The sequence below is a fragment of the Camellia sinensis genome, chromosome 5, assembly GCF_055761805.1.
Source record: "Camellia sinensis isolate YWXY chromosome 5, ASM5576180v1, whole genome shotgun sequence".
NCBI classification, from domain to species: Eukaryota; Viridiplantae; Streptophyta; class Magnoliopsida; order Ericales; family Theaceae; genus Camellia; species Camellia sinensis.
The window spans coordinates 186,797,599-186,816,920 of record NC_138965.1 but is presented as its reverse complement, the minus strand read 5'-3'; the positions used below and the strand labels follow the sequence as shown (position 1 = coordinate 186,816,920).

The following is a 19,322-nucleotide window of genomic DNA, read 5'->3' as shown; positions in this document are numbered from 1 at the left end:
TGTGTTCTTGTTAACTGCATATGTGTATTTTTTTTTGACAACTCAGGGTGTCCGGACCAGCTTGCGCGCACCTCAACTAATTCTTGGAGGACCAATCTCACCGTCCACTAGTGGGGGGCCCATTTAAAGCCAGAGCAAAACTCTGTATGGACTAGCCCAACACAAAAGTTGATAGCACCTAAAAGGTTTTGAACGTGAGACTTAGAAAGGAGCAAAGCTCTGTATGAACTGACCCAACTGCATATGTATATAAACATATTTTTGACTAACAATTGTTCAATCTTTTTCGATTCCTCAATCTTTCAATCTTCTAGACTAATAATTAAATTATGTAAAGATATATAATTTGTATATATATGTATTTTAAAGATTTCTTACTGTGAATATTCTGAAGAATTCTTGTTTGAATTGAGGAAACAGAAATGAAGACAAAAAAAAAAAAAAAAAAATTTGTTATTGGCGGTCAACCCCCGGACGTCATGCAATTTGATGAAAGCTCCATTGGAGTGTCTCATATCAAATAGAAGAATTGGTCATATTTTTATTCAGATTTGATGAAATGTTTGGTAAGCCGTTGGAGATGCTCTAAAACCGTTTCAAACAAATTGTGTTATTTTAAGCCTATCAATATTCTATTTTAGTATATTATATTATAATATCAAAATGTTACATTTTGACATATTTGTTTAAACAATGATCACCATAAAATTTACTGTCTAGCAACCCCTAACCAAAAAACATCCATGGTAAACCCATTTACCAGCAAATAGAACACCAAAAACAACAAAAGATAAACTTTTATGCTTGCACTTCAATGCATTGCGAGAAAAAAAACTCTTCATTTCACTTGCAATGTAAAAAATATATTTAATAAAAACAATAATAAATAATAAATAAATAAATAAAAACATCAGACAATAATTCTTTTCTATTGCAGGTTCTTTTTTTTCTTTTTTTTTTTTTTTGGAAAACAATTACCATAAAAAAGCACAATGATGTTGAAACTCGTCCTCAATTTATTATATTTATGCCTTAGCCTTAGCAAATCATCCATAATAAGTAGAGCCCATCAGAAAGGATTTCTAAGCTAATGAGTTATATAGATACATACAATAACCATCAATATTACTACACCATGTTTTTCTAAAATAGCTCATTTGACTCAGAATAGCAAGGGGGCTCCCTTTATTGCATAGGCATCTCCTCCAGATTAAGCACCTGTATGAGATAAATCAATAAAAAGTGGCACAATCTTTATATCATCAACATCAATGCCTAAGTATAATTACAAACCTTCTAGGATAAATGGTTTAAGTTGGTCAAGGGCGGGAGATTCAAACCGCACACTAGATTTACCTTGGTCTTGCATGGGAAGCGGCAGTTCAGGCTGCTGGGTTGGTTTCACAGAATCACTATCAAGAAGCTCAAGCTGAAGCCGTGGTTTGATTTGATCAAGAGGCAGCGGCTCAAGCTGCTGGTATTTAGGCTTATTTTTCTCGAGGAGAAGATAAGTGGTGTAGTACCAAAACAACAGTATTCTACTTTGAGCCATCACTGTATCACGGATGCGACTTCCTCCAAAAGAGAGCCGCTCAAGTGCCTGTAAAAAGAATAAATAAGACATAGGTTAAAATTGATTAACATCAGAATCAAATATTGATTGAGAAACCTGCGTATAAGTCTTAATAAGTGAACTTATTGTCCAATAGGTCCTATGATAATTAATGACATTTTTCATAAAACACTATTAAAAACACATCACTAATTGTTAATTTTCAACGACAGTTTGAAAATTATCACAAAAAATGTCACAAATTATAAATATTAGCAACAGTTTAAAAAATCATCACAAAAAAAATCACTAATTTACAACTTTCAGCGACAGTTTAAAAAATTTGTCACAAAAAAAAGTTAATTGTAAGCTTTAGTGACAATTTATAAAAATCATAACAAAAAAAAGTCGCTAATTGTAAATTTTTAACGACATATGTAAAAAATCGTCACAAAAAAATTAGTTTTAGCATCGATTTTATTAGGACTTATTTTCAATAGTACTTGATGGGAATTAAGTCCAACTATTAGGACATTTTGGTAGTTTACCCATATTTTATTCCTATTGAAACACAACCAAATAATCAGACAATCTTCTCTGCCTTGCTGAAAATGTGTCAGCAGGCATAGACAAAATATATATATATATATATATAATTTGGAATTGACTGAGGTCTTTCAAAAATTATGCAACGTGCATGGTTTTGACTTGGAAGCCTCGATCCGAATGGCCTTCAATCCCTAGAAATAATGATGATTATAACTAAATGCTATCTTCAGTGCAAACTCAATCCCAGTACTTTGGTACCACTAGTTGACAATCAAAATTTTCAGCAGCATGCAATGGCAATTTCCCATAGTAATGATCAAATAAAGTAGATGTTTCAACCGGATGAATTAAACTCAAGTTGTTGGCTTTAGATCTTAGTTCAAATTCACAGTGGAAGTAAAACCTTGGTTGCCTCAGAGCCTACATTGGTCCGAGAAAAGATTTTTCATGAAGTATAACGAAGTCCCTTTAAATGATCTAACCATATAATCAATAGAGAACCCAGAGTTTGGAGAATTAAATTTACGAGACATATTCAAAGCCCAACCCTCATTTTAACAACTTGTCTGTCAGACATAACTTTCTCCTTGATGACAATATTTTTGTTTCATCTGTTGGGATAACATAAAAGATTAAAATAGCAGGATTCATGTTCTTCACTCACCTGTTCTCCAGATTGTATATCAAACGAGTTCTGATGATCAAATTGAAGGCCACTAAATTCATTAATGCAAAGCCCTTGAAATGCCCTGAAAGTTCCAGAAAATAATATAATTTATATGGTTGAGGAAGAACAAAAGAACTATCAAAGATCATCATCGATTCAAGTTGCACAGAATTCATAACTAAATTTCTCATACATAGAAGAGTGAGAATGTACTTACCATCTTATCAGAGAAACACGTGGAATCCAGCGAAAGATAATCGGCGTGTTCTCTGCACTGACATAATAGCCTCCAAACACAATAAAAACTGTCATAAGAGATGGCCCTAAGGCCATTGCTGCTTCAGTGGTTGGAACCATAGCCCCCACAGTTAGGCCCATTGCAGATGCAGCAAAGGACTCCACTGTTATGATTCCGCAAAACTTTCCAAACCTAGAAAGTGAAAATTCCGCATCAGTACCTTCAAGTTTTCTGATTATAACCTGTAAAAGTTTCTTCTGCCATATACCCTTAATGTCTTGAAAGTAAAATTGCATATTTTCCATCCAAGTTAAAGTTTACCAGGAAAACCTAATAGAGTTCACAATGAAATTAGTTCTGAAGAGTGACAACTAAGAACCAGATAGCAAGTCATGGCTTATTTTTCAGAAAAAATTTAGAATCAATCAACTCAATTCAAGCCCTTACCAGGGTTGCAGCTACAAAGCAAAATCTGTAACAGATGGTCGCATGCTCAATAAGATTGAATTAAAGTATAGAGAGATTATTGCACAATTACATTAAGTGATGGGAGTGCTTCCCTGTAGAAAACTTGCTGAATGCCTGTGGGTGATACAAAGACAGTACACAGACTGAGGAGAGGGAGAGACAAAAAAAACTCATAAGAAAAGGTGAGAGAGAGAGAGAGACTTAAGATTAAATTAATAGAATTATCAAGTTACAATTATTCTTTATAAACTTGTCAACAGAGTGCTGCACTAAAAAAATTCTAGCCCTAATCTTTTTCTTTCTTGAGCATTGGGCAGGCCTTCTACAACTAAGGTACTTCAAATTTGAAGCATCTTTTCTTTATAAGCCTTTCTGCACAATTCTGACCTTAAATTTATTTCCTGCACACTGTGCAGGCTTCTACTACTGAGGCACTTAAAATTGGAGGCAGATGTAAAGAGAAAATGAGCCTTATTTCAGCCCAACAAAGTGAAATAAGTTGAAGTTTTTGTCCGTTTCGCCATGGCTTGACAAAAAGGACAAAAGCAATTTTCCCACTCAACTACTCTCCAACTAACAAAAAAACAATTTTTTTAGCATTTGCCAATAGCATAAGCTTTTTAACTACTTTTTCCTAGAAAGGTTTGTTAAAAAAACATTTCCAAACCTTACCTTAATGTTCTTCTGGAAGTAGCCGAAATAAGTCCAATCTTCATTGGATGGACATAATGCTAACAAATTACTAACTGATTAGATGTTATATATCTTATTTTACAATTTCTTTTGTTAGTTATGTGTCCCATTTTTAAGCAAATGTAAAACAGCTTATATGATGTGGATCCATGCTAATTTTGTGTTCCAGGCATATATATTCTGGTTGACAAAGCAGCAAGTGTCATCAAATATCAACCAGTAATTTAATATAGGACAAATCTTTCAATGAGAAAAAGACAGTTTTCTTATGAAATAAAATGATTATATACATGTGCACATGCACTGCTCATGTACATATAATGGATGAGCAACATTCAGGCTGTGTTTGGTGTGAGTTTCTAATCAATTTTCCACTCTTATATTTGAATGATATGTTTGGTTTTGGTTTTCAAAAATCAATTCCAATGCCACATTTGAAATCACATTCCAATGCATGTTTTTTTGAATTTTGAATTTGCGAATTGGGTAGTCCGCCTGGACATCCCCCGGACGTCCGGCTGGTTGACCGGAACAGTTTTTTTTTGCAATTACAACCTATTATTTGAAAACAAATTTTTTTTATTTGTTTTTGATTTTTTTAAATATACAAAAAAAAAAAAATTTAGATCGTTTTCAAACAAAACAACTAAAAAAAAATTTCGAACCAAATATACAATCAAAAGTAATTTTAAAACACTAGCTGAATATTTTTTTAATATTTTAAATAAAAAAATATTTTCAAAATATTTTTAATTTTTTTTAAAAAAAATTATTTTTTTCTATAATTATTTTTTTGAATTAAATTTTAAAAAGAGTTTCATTATGAGTAGGGCTGCAAATGAACCGAGTTGTTCATGAACAAACTCGGCTCAGCTCGTTTAGTAAACAAGCCGAGCTCGAGCTCGAATATTAGGCTCGTTTAGTAAACGAACCGAGCTCGAACTCGCATAAGCTCAGCTCGTTTATTTTTATTTAAATTATATAATAAATATATTATTTATACATTAAATAATATAAATAATATTTTTTATTTAAATATTTTTATTTAAAATAGTATTAATAATATTAAAAAAAATTATCGAGCTGAGCTCGAGTTTCATTAATATCAACAAGCCGAGCCAAACTCGAACTCAGATCCTTATCGAGCTGAGCTCGAGCTCAATAAGTAAACAAGTCGAGCTCGAGCTCAGCAAAGCTCGGCTCGTCTCGTCTCGTCTCGTCTCGTCTGTAGCCCTAATAATGAGTTTTGAATAGAATTTTCAATAGAGTTTTGAGTTGTGTATTCGGTTATGAGTAATTAGTTTTTCAATTAAGTTTTGAAAACTCTTTTCAAAACTCATAACCAAACAACTTTTCTTATTTCAAAACTCATAACCAAACAAATTTTCTTTTTTCAAATCATAATTCAAAAACTCAAAATACAACTCCACACTCAAATCATAATTCTAAAATTCAACCAAACGCTACCTCAATCTTCTTTCATTTTTTCTTTTCTAATTTTGTACAAATATATGAGACCAAATTATAACCACTGAACGGATAAAAGCATCACCAATTTTGTTTTTATGAAAAAATATATATATTAGAACTTTCAATCATTCCTGTCTGTTGTAGTGCTGTCCTGAAAGCATAAAGTAGGCTCCAACTACTGAATATTGAGGAACATAAAATAGCATTTCCCAGTTATAATTAAGATCAGAAAACCAAAAACTAGTAAAGTAAATCATTAGGAGAACTCACCTGGAAAATGTTGGATGAAGACGAGCCATGGGGTATAGAATGGTTCCAAATAGTAACGGAAATGCTGCTCCAACGGGGATCTCAGCAAGCAACTTAGAAAGCAGATATGGACCTAATGCATAAGACCCTTTTGCACGCTCTCTATCAACAATTGCACGTTCCTTGGGAAACACACCCCCTGTCTTTGTGAGGGAAGCCATTGCAGTATTTATAGCAGCAACCTAAGGGAGAAAAAAGAGGTGAAACCCAGATAAATGATCAAAGATCCTATTTCCAAAACAAATTCATACGATATTCTAAGAATCGTAGTTTTGGAATGAAGGCCTGTGGAAACATCTTTTCCTCATCTTGGAAAGAAAGCAAAAAATTCAAATTTTCAGCAAGCAATTTCAACTAAGCATTTTCCCATGATTTATTTTTTTGTTAAAATTTTTAAACAAGTAATTGGCAGCATGAATAATAGCAGAAAAACTGCAGTGGACATCTATATCCAAGTCGACAATTTTATCATTCTCATTTCTTTCATTATTATTGGTACTTTCACAGAAGTAACGACATTACATACCTGAAGCAATCCCATTCTGTCCTGTATTGAAGACTGAGATTTTCCCATCCTCCAGAAAACAGACCCAAAAATAATAGCTGATGCAATTGACATCCTTGCCCGAACTTTGTTTGTAGGCCCATCGCGAGAAGCCTAGTCATTCATAGGTGGCTATCAGATTGGAGAAGAAACTGAACCCATGAAACAATTTATAAGCATAAATTACAAAATTCAAGTACAGAACTGTCTGCAGCATTTCAGTAATAACTTAGCGCATTCTACAAGTGTACCACTGTACCACATGCATTGTTATGATTTTGCACTATTGGAAAGCAAGGATTTCATCACAAACAACAGGAAGAAAAATAGTCTAATGTTGCTAGAAGTCTTTAGGAAACAGAGAGGAGCAGGGAGGTGAGTAGTTAAGGAAGTGAATCATAAAAAGGAATTCAGGAAAGTGTAGCAATGCAAAGTTTGGCCCACTATCTTTTGAGCTTGCTATTTATTTAAAGGTGTTAAATAAATTGAGTCGCATTCACAGAATTACCTGCATCCATGCACGTTTGAGAAGCAGCCAGAACTGCCTCCACCAACCACCTTTCTTTTTGACAATAGTTTTCTTCCTCAAATTCATGCTGTTCTTAGAAGTCTCCCTTCTCACAAGAGGAGTTGCGTATAGGATTGATGATGTTTGTTGTAAGAATGACTCAACAAGACCATCTATCCTTTTCTGGGAAGAGTAGACACTTTCAGCAGAACTATAGTCAATGGATATTAGATCAGCCAAAAATTCAGCAGGATTAACATGCTCTGGGCAACGATACCTGTTGACCATCAATCAGTCATTACTTTCAGAACTAGAAGTTACAAAGCAACAGATATCATGTGTATAATGGTAACACACTTGGATACGCACATCGAACAGCCTCAAATCTTATTTGGAGAAAAACACGTGGCACACGTCAGCAACATAAGGAAGACAATTCAGAATTTCTAGTTTAATATACTGCAAACTAAGAAGCAAGGACATAGAACTACGATACAACACGAACACGTTGACATGGCAATTTTCAAAAAAAAAAAATTAGAGCAAGACACATGGGGGTTACGCACAAAATACATAGTTTTATATAATAATTAGATGTTCTATATGAATAATTCATTCAAAGTTAATTTAAAAATACAACATAACACTAATTTCTAAAGTTCAAATGAGGTATTAATAGGCATAAATAACATTGTTCTCCATTATCATTGAATCCTACGTTATTTTTGTTTAAACCTGTGATGTGTTTCATGTGTTTCTAAGGCTCTAACAAATGGACATGTGCATTCTGTTGGACAATCTTCACTGTATTTAAAAGGATTTAATTTTGATTTAATTTCTTCGAATTATTTTTTCTGATCAAGTCCAGTGTTTAACACTGTGTCCTTAAGACAGATTCGTCCTCTCGACGGTGCTTTCAGAATTCGGACGTCTATCTCCCAGGATGAAATGATCTTCCACAAACAATAGCAGCACTACTAATTGTTTGCCTTACGAACACACTAAGTGTTTACACTCTTTCTTTGGAAAATAAAATGCAGCAAGATGAAGAATTGAATTAACAGAGGTGAAATACGAAATTTCTGAATGCAAAATATCAAATGAGGGTGGTCCTATTTATAGATGTGAAGGTGGCTCTAGGATTTGAAATAAACAGGTATGTAACTCTTGGTTTTGAATTGAACAGGTATCATACCTGTTGGGTTTTGAATTCAAACAGATTTGAATTAATTCAAACAGATAGTAAAACGGGAAGGGCCCTGTTTGGATGAACAAAAAATCCAAACTAATTTAATTTGAATTCTGGATTTTATTTTAATAAAAAATAAAATTAAATTCAAATGTTTTTGGCCCAAAAAGATTAGAAGCCCAACCACACACCACACACCACGCACCCGCGCCCAAGCCCAGGCCCAGCCCAGCCCGCCCGCCCGACCGGACGGACGGCGGCGGCGCCGCGCGCGCGTGTGGTGATTTTTGGGTCCAATGGGTCTAGCCCATTTTGCCCATAACCTCTCCCTCTAAAACACTTGGGTACCCCTTGGGGCACACCCCAAGTATCTCACCCTAAGCCTTATAAACCCTTTCAAAACCTCCCACCAAATCAATGTGGGACAAGCCAATTTACAACCTTAAGGAATTTCCACCAAAACTCCATTTCCATGGAGCACACTTTGGCTTCAATTTCCCATTCACTCGGTAATGGTTTTGAGCAACCAAATATACCACGTGAATCACAACGCGGCATAGAACGCGTTACCACTTTGACCCGAGTAAATCGACACTCGGGGCCCACCTAAAAAATAGACCGAACTTAGGAAAAAATTCTGGTTTTATCCAGAATTTTATAACCATTCCAACAATCCCCCACATGAATGGAATTTGATGACAACGGAAATGCAACAAAATGCAGACTTTAACGAAAGAGTATAAGTCGAAAATATCTTGCATCAGGATAGGTAGTTTTCGGCTTTGAACCTTCCCTAGTGAAAACCTATCGGACTTACTGGCTAACCAATGGACGCGATGCCTTGAATTGTTCAGCCGTTTGTGTAAGCCAAGACAATAGATTTCACACAAAATATCTTCTAACACATCGTGGTTCTCACTGTTGTGTTCATTTTGGCCTTGAACGCGCCTGGTTTTCATAAGTGTTTCTAGAGAATTTAGCCTTTGCATTCTCATAGAACCGGCCCCAGTTCCACACTCATATAGGTGATTCTTATTGTGAGTATCTCCTTATACTCGTCTTGATTTTATGTCTTAATCAAGATATAAGTAATCATTAAAAGCAAAGCTTATCCTTATACCTCTGCATACAACATATGTTGCAGATATCACTCTCACCATAGGAATGGGTAGGAATTTTAATCCCTTGGTGATTTCTGGCGAGCCATACATAACTTAGTTGTCCCTTTGAACTTAGTTCTTGGGATCTCCAGTCATATAAGTAGGGTTACCATTATGACGACTCTTATGTAATAGGCTTTAATCCCATCCCCTTTGATGAACTATACACTAGCTCTTTTGTCAAACCTTTTGTTAACGGATCCGCAATATTCTCTTTAGATTTTATATAATCTATTGAGATTATTCCGTTTGACAACAATTGCCTTATGGTATTATGTCGACGACGAATATGTCGTGACTTACCATTATACATATGATTTTGTGCCCTGCCTATTGCAGATTGACTATCACAATGAATGCAAATAGCTGGCACAGGTTTTGGCCACATTGGAATGTCTTCTAAGAAGTGACGAAGCCATTCTGCTTCTTCACCTGCTTTGTCTAAAGCAATGAACTCGGATTCCATTGTGGATCGTGCGATGCACGTTTGTTTCGTGGACTTCCAAGAAACAGCAGCGCCTCCTAGAGTAAAGACATATCCACTAGTGGATTTTGAATCTTTAGTATCCGATATCCAATTGGCATCACAATAACCTTCGAGTACTGCTGGATATCGAGTAAAGTTCAAACCATGATCACGAGTAAATCTTAGATATCTAAGAACTCGAATGATCGTTTTCCAATGGTCTTCTCCAGGGTTACTAGTGTACCTACTCAATTTACTTATAGCATAAGCTATATCAGGACGAGTACAATTCATTAGGTACATTAGGCTTCCAATGATTTGGGAGTATTTTAACTGAGACACTGCATCACCTTTATTTTTCGATAAATAAAGACTGATGTCTACAGGTGTTCTAGCTAAATTCAAATCATCATTGATAAATTTATCAAGAATTTTCTCAATATAATGAGATTGAGATAATGCATATCCGTCAGATGTTTTAGTAATTTTCATTCCTAATATAACATCTGCGACCCTCATATCTTTCATATCAAATCTTTTGTTAAGCATCTGCTTAGTTGATTTGATCATGTTTTGACTGCTTCCAATGATAAGCATGTCATCCACATAAAGACAAACTATGACATATCCTTGGTCAGTGTTCTTAACATAGACGCATTTGTCACATTCGTTTATCTTAAACCCATTAGTAAGCATTGCATGATCAAATTTTTCATGCCATTGCTTAGGTGCTTGTTTTAATCCATAAAGGGATTTTACAAGTCGACAAACTTTCTTTTCTTGCCCTGATACTACAAACCCTTCGGGTTGTTCCATATAGATCTCTTCATTTAGATCACCGTTTAAGAAAGCTGTCTTAACATCCATTTGATGTATTTCTAAATTAAACAACGCTGCTATAGCAATAAGCATGCGAATGGATGTTATTCTTGTCACAGGGGAATATGTGTCAAAATAGTCCAGACCTTCCTTTTGTCTGTAACCTTTAACAACAAGTCTTGCTTTATACTTGTCAATTAAACCATCTGCTTTCATTTTTCTCTTGAATATCCATTTATATCCAAGAGGTTTAGAACCTGGTGGAAGATCCACCAATTCCCAAGTATGATTTTGCATAATGGATTCAATTTCATTATTAACAGCCTCTTTCCACAAAGGTGCTTCAGGACCTGTCATTGCTGCCTTAAAGCTTTGAGGTTCATTTTCTAACAAGTATGTCAGAAAATCTGGACCAAAGGATTTTGATGTTCTCGCTCTTTTACTTCGTCTTGGTTCATCATTAGTTAAATCCTGTTGGTCGAGACTATTGCTAGTCTCTTGTGTTTGATTGTCATTAGTCTCTTGACTTTGTGTACAATCATAAGTTCTTTTCTGTGAACTTAATTCCTGTCCTTTCTTGTAAGGAAAGACATGTTCAAAAAACACAGCATTCCTTGACTCTATAATAGTGTTCACATTTATATCAGGTATATCTGATTTATAAGTCAGAAACCGATATGCACTACTATTCTGAGCATAACCAATAAACACACAATCTACTGTTTTTGGTCCAATTTTAGTCTTTTTAGGAACAGGTACTTCAACTTTTGCCAAACACCCCCACACTTTTAAGTATTTGTAGGAAGGTGGTCGACCTTTCCACAATTCATAAGGAATGCTTTTGGTTTTCTTGTGGGGTATTCTATTAAGAACATAATTAGCAGACAATATTGCTTCCCCCCACAAGTTCTGTGGTAAGCCTGAACTTAGTAACATGGCATTCATCATTTCTTTTAGAGTTCTATTCTTCCTTTCAGCAATTCCATTTTGCTGTGGAGAATAAGGGGCTGTAGTTTGGTGAATAATGACATGTTGTGCACAAAATTCATTTAATGGTGCATCATATTCACCACCCCTATCACTTCTAACCATTTTAATGGTTTTACCAAGTTGATTTTCAACTTCTGTTTTGTAGAGTTTAAACATTTCTAAGGCTTCATCTTTACTTCTAAGTAAATAAACATAACAATATCTTGTGCAATCATCGATAAATGTTATGAAATACTTTTTGCCACCTCTAGTTTGAATAAACTTTAAATCACATACATCAGTGTGAATTAATTCTAGAGGTTCGGTTTTTCTTTCAACCGATTTAAATGGAGCCTTAGTTAGTTTCGCTTCTACACAAATTTCACATTTATGATTAGGATTAATTTCAAACTTTGGTATATAATCTAAACCAATTAATCTACGCAAAGCATCAAAATTCACATGTCCTAATCTACCATGCCATAAATTTGACTCAAGAATATAAACAAAAGATGTGTTATTCTTATTCATAGCAACTTTCGGTACAACTGTCATTACATTTAACTTAAAGAGACCATCACCCATGTATCCCTTACCAACATACATACCACTCTTTGTTAATACAAACTTATCAGACTCAAATACAAGCCTAAAACCATTTTTACTTAACAAAGATCCAGAAACTAAATTCTTCCGGATGTCAGGTACATGTAGTACGTTGTTGAGGGTCAGTTCTTTCCCTGATGTCATCTTCAAGATTACTTTCCCTTGTCCAGCCACAGCAGAAGTAGAAGAATTTCCCATGAAAAGTTGTTCACCATTTGCAGCCTCATTGTAGGTAGTGAACATCTTCTTGTCCGCACATATGTGACGAGTTGCTCCAGTGTCAACCCACCACTCTTTGGGATTTCCAACCAAGTTAGCCTCAGACACCACAGCAGAAAGGTTGATGTCATTCACTCCGTCAGAGATGTAATCCAATTCTGTTACATTGGCCTGATTGGTGGTCTTCTTACTTGTACTTCCATGATTCTTTTTAGGGCGGCGGCAGTCAGAAGCTCGATGTCCAGTTTTGCCACAGTTATAGCATTTTCCTTTGAACTTCTTGCTACTATCGCCTTGTTTAGGACCATCTCCAGTAAACTTTCTCTTTTTGTTATGTGGTTTATGAACTTGTTCAACCACATTTGCCTTGGACTCAATGGGATTTTTCCCATTCCTCTTTTCAGCCTTTCGGTTATCTTCTTCAATTCTTAACCTTACAATCAATTCATCCATAGTCATCTCTTTGCGTTTATGTTTTAAATAATTTTTGAAATCTTTCCAAGCCGGTGGTAACTTTTCCACTAAAGCTGCGACTTGGAATGACTCGCTAAGAGACATACCTTCTGAATGAATATCATGCAAAATTATTTGAAAACTTTGAACTTGAGATATTACCGTTTGGGAGTCTACCATAACAAAGTCCAGAAATTTACCGACGACAAATTTCTTCGTGCCGGCATCTTCTGTCTTGTATTTCTTCTCCAAAGAATCCCACAATTCTTTTGCTGTTTTCAGAGGACTGTATACATTATACAGCATATTGTCAAGGCCATTTAGGATGTAGTTTCTGCACAGGAAATCTGAATGTTTCCAAGCATCTATAGCGGCAACAACTTGCCGATCACTTTCACCCTCTTTAAGTGCTGGAGCCTCTTCATGGAGAAACTGGGCCAAATTAAGAGTTGTAAGATAGAACAGCATCTTCTGCTGCCATCTCTTAAACTCGGTACCATTAAATTTTTCCGGTTTTTCTCCATGATTGATTGGTACATGAACATGGTTCTGGATAGGGACCGATGTAGGTGTAACAATAGGAGTACCACTGCCAGATGCAGTTTCAGTTGTAGTAGCCATAATCTCTGATTACAAAAATCAGAAAATATTAAAACACAAATTAATTTTCTAGTTACTAAAACCAGAAAATAATTATAACAACAAAATAATTTTATTTTCCTTGTTACTAAAACTTGAAAAATAAAATATCACAAGAATTTTCTGTAATACCAAATAATATTCTGAATTGTTAATGACACCAGTATCGTACTACTAGTAGTTGTCAAAGAAAAGAGACAGTATATTACTACTATCTGTCAAATAGCATAAATCACTATTTGTTTTTCCAACCAGAATATTAATTTGAAAACACAGAAAATTAAATACAACGAAGATACCCAAAAACGAATCTGTCTTAAGATTGTTGGACAATCTTCACTGTATTTAAAAGGATTTAATTTTGATTTAATTTCTTCGAATTATTTTTTCTGATCAAGTCCAGTGTTTAACACTGTGTCCTTAAGACAGATTCGTCCTATCGACGGTGCTTTCAGAATTCGGACGTCTATCTCCCAGGATGAAATGATCTTCCACAAACAATAGCAGCACTACTAATTGTTTGCCTTACGAACACACTAAGTGTTTACACTCTTTCTTTGGAAAATAAAATGCAGCAAGATGAAGAATTGAATTAACAGAGGTAAAATACGAAATTTCTGAATGCAAAATATCAAATGAGGGTGGTCCTATTTATAGATGTGAAGGTGGCTCTAGGATTTGAAATAAACAGGTATGTAACTCTTGGTTTTGAATTGAACAGGTATCATACCTGTTGGGTTTTGAATTCAAACAGATTTGAATTAATTCAAACAGATAGTAAAACGGGAAGGGCCCTGTTTGGGTGTGCACTAATTCCAAAACAGTTTATTTCTGTTTGAAACCGGGAAGGGCCCTGTTTGGATGAACAAAAAATCCAAACTAATTTAATTTGAATTCTGGATTTTATTTTAATAAAAAATAAAATTAAATTCAAATGTTTTTGGCCCAAAAAGATTAGAAGCCCAACCCCAGCCCGCCCGACCGGACGGACGGACGGCGGCGCGCGCGTGTGTGGTGATTTTTGGGTCCAATGGGTCTAGCCCATTTTGCCCATAACCTCTCCCTCTAAAACACTTGGGTACCCCTTGGGGCACACCCCAAGTATCTCACCCTAAGCCTTATAAACCCTTTCAAAACCTCCCACCAAATCAATGTGGGACAAGCCAATTTACAACCTTAAGGAATTTCCACCAAAACTCCATTTCCATGGAGCACACTTTGGCTTCAATTTCCCATTCACTCGGTAATGGTTTTGAGCAACCAAATATACCACGTGAATCACAACGCGGCATAGAACGCGTTACCACTTTGACCCGAGTAAATCGACACTCGGGGCCCACCTAAAAAATAGACCGAACTTAGGAAAAATTTCTGGTTTTATCCAGAATTTTATAACCATTCCAACACATTCTCTAAGCATCCAAAGTGTGTCAAGGTTTAAATTTTTTAAAAAATAATAGGACACATTTGGATGTGTGTACAACACATGTCAGAAGTATCGTATGAGTGTCAATGTCCAATACGTGTCCAACAAGGACATGACACAAAAACAACACCTTAAAAGTGTCCGTATTTCGTAGACTATAAGCTAATAACCGGGAGAAAGAAAAGAAAATCATTTTAATTGAAAAATTCTAAAGCTAAAGAATCTACAGACATCATTGAAACATTATTTACATCTTTTTGAATGTATACCCTCAAATGCCTTTGATAGAATGCTAGAGATGATACATTCGGAAAACCCCAGATGTTGGAATAAAGGTTTTGTTGGTTTGCTTTGTCATCTATATTGAATTTTTTAATAAGATTCTGCAGAAAAACAAGAAAAAGAGAATGTGCCTCGTTTTAAGAAAAGCATGAATGATGGGCCTTTGATAATGTACGTTCAGAGAGCAACAAGTTCTCCAGACAGTAACCAAGAATAAAGTCAGATATAAGATTTGTTTACATATAATTTGCATGCAAGATTCTGTATGTAGATACATTATTCATAGTTGATATTAAAAGATATGATCAAACAGTTTTTGAAAGCTCTCTAATTCAATAATAGTATAGATAAAGAAATAACTTAGAAAATTTAAGCAATAAAAATAATTTTTAATTTAAAATCTAGCTCTATGCTACACAAACTGGACAAGGACTCAACTGCTAAGCAAACCCTTCAAGAAACCTCAAAGTTATACAAACAATGAAAGTATGGCCAAATGATGAATTTTGTCCTGCTGCCAGCTTGAGCTGAGTTTGATCAGCTGGCAAGGCATTTTGTGCACACTGAATGTTTCTTCTTAACTCTCTTTTATTTCCTTTTGAAATTTTACTTTTAAGGAGTGGCCTCTTTAATAAATCTTTACCCAAGATTACAGATTCCAAAAGAAAAAATGAAAATGATTTTTGAGAATTTTAATATAACTAATGAGACTAAGATAACACAAATGAAAGAAATATAAGATAAATGAGTTTTAGATACCAACCCAAATTTTGAGAAGTATGCCAATGGTTCATCACGTGCAGGACCGGCATAAACAAGTGCACCTTCTGTCAGCAACACAATGTCGTCAAATTTCACATACACTGAGCCTCGGGGCTGGTGTATGGAACAGATTACAGTATGTCCATCCTGTGCAAGTTGTTGGAGTGTTTCCATCACCTTCTCTGCCTGGAAGGCATCAAGACCTAAGAGCAGAAGTGATTTTGTAATAGATGAGAGAAATTGAGGGTACTTGAATAGTCACTTATTAGACATCTATACAAGTCTACCCCCATCATAACACAATTTAAAGCATGAGGCATACCGCATTCCCGTTCCCGTTCCACGTAAAAAAACAATCCATGTCCTAAGTAACAAATTTAGGCATTTGGATCCTCTAATTTTATATGATTCTTGAAGAAAAAGATGCTCACATTTGTAAGTAAATAAACATTTATACCTTCTCACATGAATGAGAAATATATATTCCACATTTTTCCTAAATCCCATTTAATTTGAATTGGAGTATATTTCGAATAATTTTCAACATCTAATCTAAAAATATTATATAATGTGTATTATAAAATATCTTATCTTAAAATGTATCCCCGTAACCATACCCAACTTTTGGATGCATATCCTAATATGCTAAGATTTAGCTTTAGAAAGATCTGCTACTTGGACACAACATAGCATTCCAACATACCAAATCATCATCTGTATGTCGTAGACCAATTGAAAGATAATATCTCATATCTCAGTAAACAGAATCAGTCCTAAAGGCAAATTATGTAAAAAGAAAGCACGCCTACCAGTTGTAGGTTCATCAGCAAATATGACAGATGGGCTAGCTATAAGTTCACATGCCAAAGACAAACGCTTCTTTTCACCGCCACTGATTCCACGGACTTTTGCATCCCCAACACGGGAATCAGCACAACTGACCTTTTGAAGAAAAAGCACATAGCAGCCATGAGCCACCACCATAAGATAAAAGAAATCGTAAAAGTTCAAAAGTCTTAAATTTAAAAGGGTAGGACAAAAAATACACTAATAACAGATGCAGTGAAAAGTAACTAATAATCACATTATTTCTGTAATAATCTGAAATGCTAATGCAAGTGCATAAACCCAATTATTGGTTTAAAATATCATTTTATGCATGAAGCTATAAAAGATTCAGCATTGAAGTGAGAATTATACTAATTGGGGGGAAACCGAAACAAACATCTGCCAAGGTCAGCATTACATGAGATATTACTTCTCCATAAAAAAAAATTTTGTTACGCACGTGTTGATTTAAAAAAGAATGAAACAAGCTATACACACCAGCAAGAAGAAAGTCAAGCCAGCATTACCAAGCCTAGTTTGAACAAGAGTTTGTTCACATATTCATCTCTCTCTTCCACAGAAGATATCTCCTGAAGTTGGAGTTCCGCAGCAAGAGACAATGTCTCTCGAACAGTCAACTGTGAGAAAAAAAGGTCTTCTTGTCTCACATAAGCAAATCTGCAATGACAATGGTTAGAAGTAGGCACATAAACCATGCTTAAAAAAAATATTCCAAGTAATGTTTTGAGAGTCCTATCTAAGCCAAACATACTTATAACTTCTGTTTGAAATTGGTCGTCCATTGATCTCCAAAAGGCCCGATAAATGTAACCGGGGTGAAGCAACTATTTGGCCTGCCAACACATTGAGTAGAGTTGTCTTCCCTGATCCTGATGGCCCCATTATTGCAAGCAATCTTCCTGGTTTCGCCTCACCAGTTACATTTTTCAGCAAAAACCGCACCTACACAACCAACCAACATTGAAATCTTGTTCAACTCCGTGAACTCAGATTATTATTGCTGCAAGATTAACAGATTATACCAAACAAATTCACAAGCGCGACTATGGAATTTTCTAGGAATTGCGTGCATAGAGCTATTGAAATTGAAAGAAAATGCATCATAGAAATTCCAATTATACTCTGTTTGGTTGCTGAGAAAACGGATAAAAAAAGAAAGGAAAAATAAGGACAAAGAAAATTCAGAATCTTACTTACCAAACATGCATTTTCTTGGTTTCCAACGTCTGTGTGTGAGAAAAACTAAAATCATGTCATCCAAACAGTTCAATTAGGCTCGGGTAAGGATACATACATACATACATACATACATACATATCAGTCGCGTACTCGTGCACCTCTAAAATTCAATATATTCATTACCTTTTTCATACATTTTCTCAGCAACCAAACACTCTTTTTACAAAACCCTAGCTGCTTAATGCAAAATGTAGAGCTTGTATTGTACGAGAGTGAAACACTCACAGCTTTGGAGGATTTATTGGAGAAGGAACAGGTGATGTTGCTCCACCGGATAGTCACCGGAGATACTTTCTCGGAGACCGGAGCATCGCCGCTGCCTCCATCGAATTCTCTGTCGTCGTCGTCCGCCTCGTTCGCCGGCAAGAGAGCAGGACCGGGGGCGGAGAACAGGCGGAGCAAGAGAGCCGCCGCCACGGCCGCCAGAATCTGACCCACACCGCCCTTTCCGCCAAGTCCCATCATCTGACCCACACCATTCCCGCCACCAAACACCACCATTATCTCCTTCTTCGTCCTCAGAGGAATCACTTCAGCTTGACTCTGCTGATTTTGTTATAAATTCCAGTTTATTAATTAATGATATTGCCAAGATAAAGCCAAAATAAAAATGGGTAAATTTAAAATGCACCCGGACGTTTATCAAAAATATAAATTATCCCTTCATGTTTAGAGAATTACGGCCTTGTTTGGTTTGTATTTGAGAAACATGTTTTGAGATAAAAAATACGAAAATTTATTTGGTTTGATTTTTTTTCAAAAGATGTTTTGAAAAATTATTTTAAGAGAGAGTTTTAGAAAAAGTGATTGATTTGATGTGTATGAGAGAGAGATTTGTTTGGAAAATTTGTAAACCAAACAAGTTTTGGAAAAAAAAATTGGAAAATTTTTTTTGGTTTGATTACTTTTGAAAACTTATTTGTAGATAATTTTTTGAGAAACACAAACCAAATAAGGCCTACATCTTACCTTTTTAAAGTTTTCAATCACATAACAAATCACCCCTTACATTTAGAAGTGTGCGCAATGCGGCTTGGTGCGATTTAAGAATAAAATTATAAATCAAATCATAAATAGAGGATTGACAAATAATCAAATCGTAACTTGAACGATTTAAGCTAATTCAATTTATTAATTGATTAAACAATAATCTTAATTAAGTATCAAGTATTTGCATAATATATAATATTAATTTCCATAATATTTTTCATATATATAACACTAATTTGTAACAAATTTCACAACT

At 35.1% G+C, this 19,322-nt stretch overlaps 1 protein-coding gene across 6 annotated transcripts; it reads right to left on the bottom strand.

Moving 5' to 3' along the window:
• Nucleotides 1–993: 993 nt before the first annotated feature.
• Nucleotides 994–18,666, bottom strand: ABCG7 (ABC-2 type transporter family protein). 6 transcript variants are annotated; one of them, XM_082870817.1, is made up of 13 exons: nt 18,302–18,637; nt 18,035–18,079; nt 17,589–17,779; nt 17,344–17,494; nt 16,798–16,930; nt 15,990–16,191; nt 6,999–7,275; nt 6,473–6,604; nt 5,908–6,128; nt 2,986–3,198; nt 2,766–2,850; nt 1,357–1,600; nt 994–1,218 (listed from the first exon to the last, which is right to left on the bottom strand). In XM_082870817.1, exons 1-13 carry the CDS (start codon nt 18,575–18,577, stop codon nt 1,211–1,213), a joined length of 2,178 nt encoding a protein of 725 aa, XP_082726943.1. In that variant the 5' UTR covers nt 18,578–18,637; the 3' UTR covers nt 994–1,210. The 6 variants fall into 6 exon arrangements, with proteins under 6 accessions (XP_082726943.1, XP_082726939.1, XP_082726941.1 ...); XM_082870813.1 differs by having other exon boundaries at nt 1,294–1,600; nt 18,200–18,636; XM_082870815.1 differs by having other exon boundaries at nt 18,200–18,636.
• Between the last annotated feature and the right edge of the window lie 656 nt (nt 18,667–19,322).